At 37.3% G+C, this 2,402-nt stretch overlaps 1 protein-coding gene across 1 annotated transcript in view; it reads left to right on the top strand.

Moving 5' to 3' along the window:
• Positions 1 to 614: 614 nt before the first annotated feature.
• Positions 615 to 2,402, top strand: part of LOC102677387 (potassium voltage-gated channel subfamily H member 8) — a 10,480-nt gene continuing 8,692 nt past the window's right edge. Inside the window, exons 1-3 of the mRNA XM_031510799.1 lie at positions 615 to 713; positions 1,170 to 1,464; positions 2,038 to 2,169. Of these exons, the coding sequence (XP_031366659.1) occupies positions 615 to 713; positions 1,170 to 1,464; positions 2,038 to 2,169 (526 nt within the window). The remainder of the gene's footprint in view (positions 714 to 1,169; positions 1,465 to 2,037; positions 2,170 to 2,402) is intronic.

Below are 2,402 nucleotides of genomic sequence, written 5' to 3'. Positions count from 1 at the left end.
TTTTTTTTTTTTTTTTTTTTTTTTTTTTTTTTTGTATATATTATTCAGCCGGATCCTGTATAAGAATAAATAGGGAGGAGATTAAAACGCTTAGACTTTAATATTTTCAAACTTTACCCCTAAATCGTATTTTTATCTTACATCCCTTCCTAACAGATCGACTCCCTACCATACAATCATTATTTTTCATAAAGGGTGACTTCGTCATCGGCCATCACGATCCGTTTTTGACGTGCAAAAAAAAGTTGCGCGAGATTGTTTAGACGTGCTCGTTCGAAAGAAAGAAAGAAAAAGAAGAAGACAAAAAAAAAAAAAATAAATGCGCTTCCGTTATCGCATTTATTTCAAGGAGAGCATCTCTTCTCTGACGTCAAATGGCACACTTGGACATTAGTTAAAAGAAAAGAAGAAGAAGAAGAAGAAGAAGAAGAAGAATTGGAAGAGAGGCATTAACGGGATACAACAAAACTCCTTTGATAAACAGAATCATTGATTTTGTTTCCAAGAACAGGAAGAAGCGTCGGGAGTTGAAATCTCACAAGGCTTGAAGGAAAAGATGAAAGTGTTTCAAGGGGTGTGAGCGTAAAATTAAAAATAGTACGTTGAAAGAGATTATGCGTGACGTCAGGCACGTAGACAAAGCTCATCAACCAATGAACTGTATCACACGATGCAGTCATGCATCAATTTCTTGCATCACACCCGTTATTCCCGTGTGTTAATAATCAACGAAATCTTGTTTGCCTCGCCTCCATTTCGAATATAACCGCGAGTAAAGTAATTTCTTTTTTTTTTTTTTTAGAAAGAGAATAGGCTCCGCCTAGAAGAAATTCGACAGAAATGAACAAAACTAACAACATAAGTGGAACAATTTCGCAGAGTTGAACGTCAATCAGACTTCTCTTTCGACCCCTCTCCTTCTTCTTTCTTTCTCGTATCGTTAACTCAATTGGTCCGCCAACTGAAAAAAAAAAAAGAAAAAAAACTGTAAAATGAACACTGATAAATTGATTCATCAAAACGGTAATTGAAATTCCGCGCAAAGTTAATTGGTAAAAATTCATATTCTCGAATTGTTGGAAAATAAAATGATAATAAACGTATTCTTTTTGTTTTTTTTTTTTTTTAAACAAAGGGGAGAATTTCAGATAGTACGATAAATAAAGTAGTCGAAACGAATCCGTGCTCCATTTATTAATCGAGATTATGCGGCCGTTTCTCTGTTGGCAGACAGCAATTTTGTGCTGGGAAATGCGCAGGTTCCGTCCCTCTATCCGATCGTTTATTGCTCGGACGGTTTCTGCGAGCTGACAGGATTCGCGCGAGCGCAAATCATGCAAAAGGGTTGCGCTTGCAAATTCCTCTATGGCCCGGAAACGAAAGAAGAGGAAAGGGCGATGATCGACAAGAGCCTCGAGAGCAAAACGGAGCTCAAGATGGAAGTGGTGTTCTACAAAAAGAACGGTGAGTTATTATTTAATTAACCATGATATCGTTTTATTTATTCGTGTTTTAATTTTAATTATTCTCTTCAATTATCAAATCCCTACGATTTGCATGCAACAATCGAAACAATCCCTTGGGGGAAAGGCGAGATTAAAATTTTAAAAGTAATTTCTCTTCTCTCCCCTTTTTCCTTTTCCGATATTGTTATTTTTTTTATTATTAAAATTTTCAACGAGGATACGAAAATAAACTCCGTTAAATTTTCATTCGCCGAGATTATTTAATTGCACGTGTTATTACGAGAAATGATTTATGCTACGATTAAACGTTATTAATCGTGACGTGATGAGCACAGGTGCAAACGGAATCACGTTTAATCAAGATAATCTATTCTATCGAATCGATTCTATTGTTACATTTGCATAAGCATTTCCTCGTGCTTTCAATAATACGTGCTACTTTTTTTTTTTTTTCCACTATTGATTTTGGAAGATTAAAAAAAAAAAGGAGAAAGGAGAGAGAGAGAGAGAAAAGCGTTTTTCATTTCAAGTCGGGGATCAATGACTTTTATAATTTTTAATTGTAAAACAGGAAGCCCATTCGACTGTCTACTCGATATTGTCCCGATCAAAAACGAAAAGGGCGACGTCGTCCTCTTTCTGGCCTCGCACAAGGACATCACCCACACGAAGAACCTTCAGCTGTGTGAGTTGCAAGATAGTGGTGAGTTCTAGCCAAGCTTCGCTGCCGAACTCAGACTCTGACGAAACGATTTTTCTCTGGAATGCATTTCGATCGACGTCACTGATGAATTGCATTCCAAAGTATACGAGCACGGGCCCATACATCGGGTATGGATTAAACGTTCCCAGTGTACATACTTTTTCAACGTATGTTCCAACGTTTCGTGCCTCTTAACCACCGCGATCACGCTACACGCTACGCACGTGAAACCT

The sequence above is a fragment of the Apis dorsata genome, unplaced genomic scaffold, assembly GCF_000469605.1.
Source record: "Apis dorsata unplaced genomic scaffold, Apis dorsata 1.3 scaffold_263, whole genome shotgun sequence".
NCBI lineage: Eukaryota > Metazoa > Arthropoda > Insecta > Hymenoptera > Apidae > Apis > Apis dorsata.
This window is presented reverse-complemented; position numbering and strand designations above follow the sequence as displayed.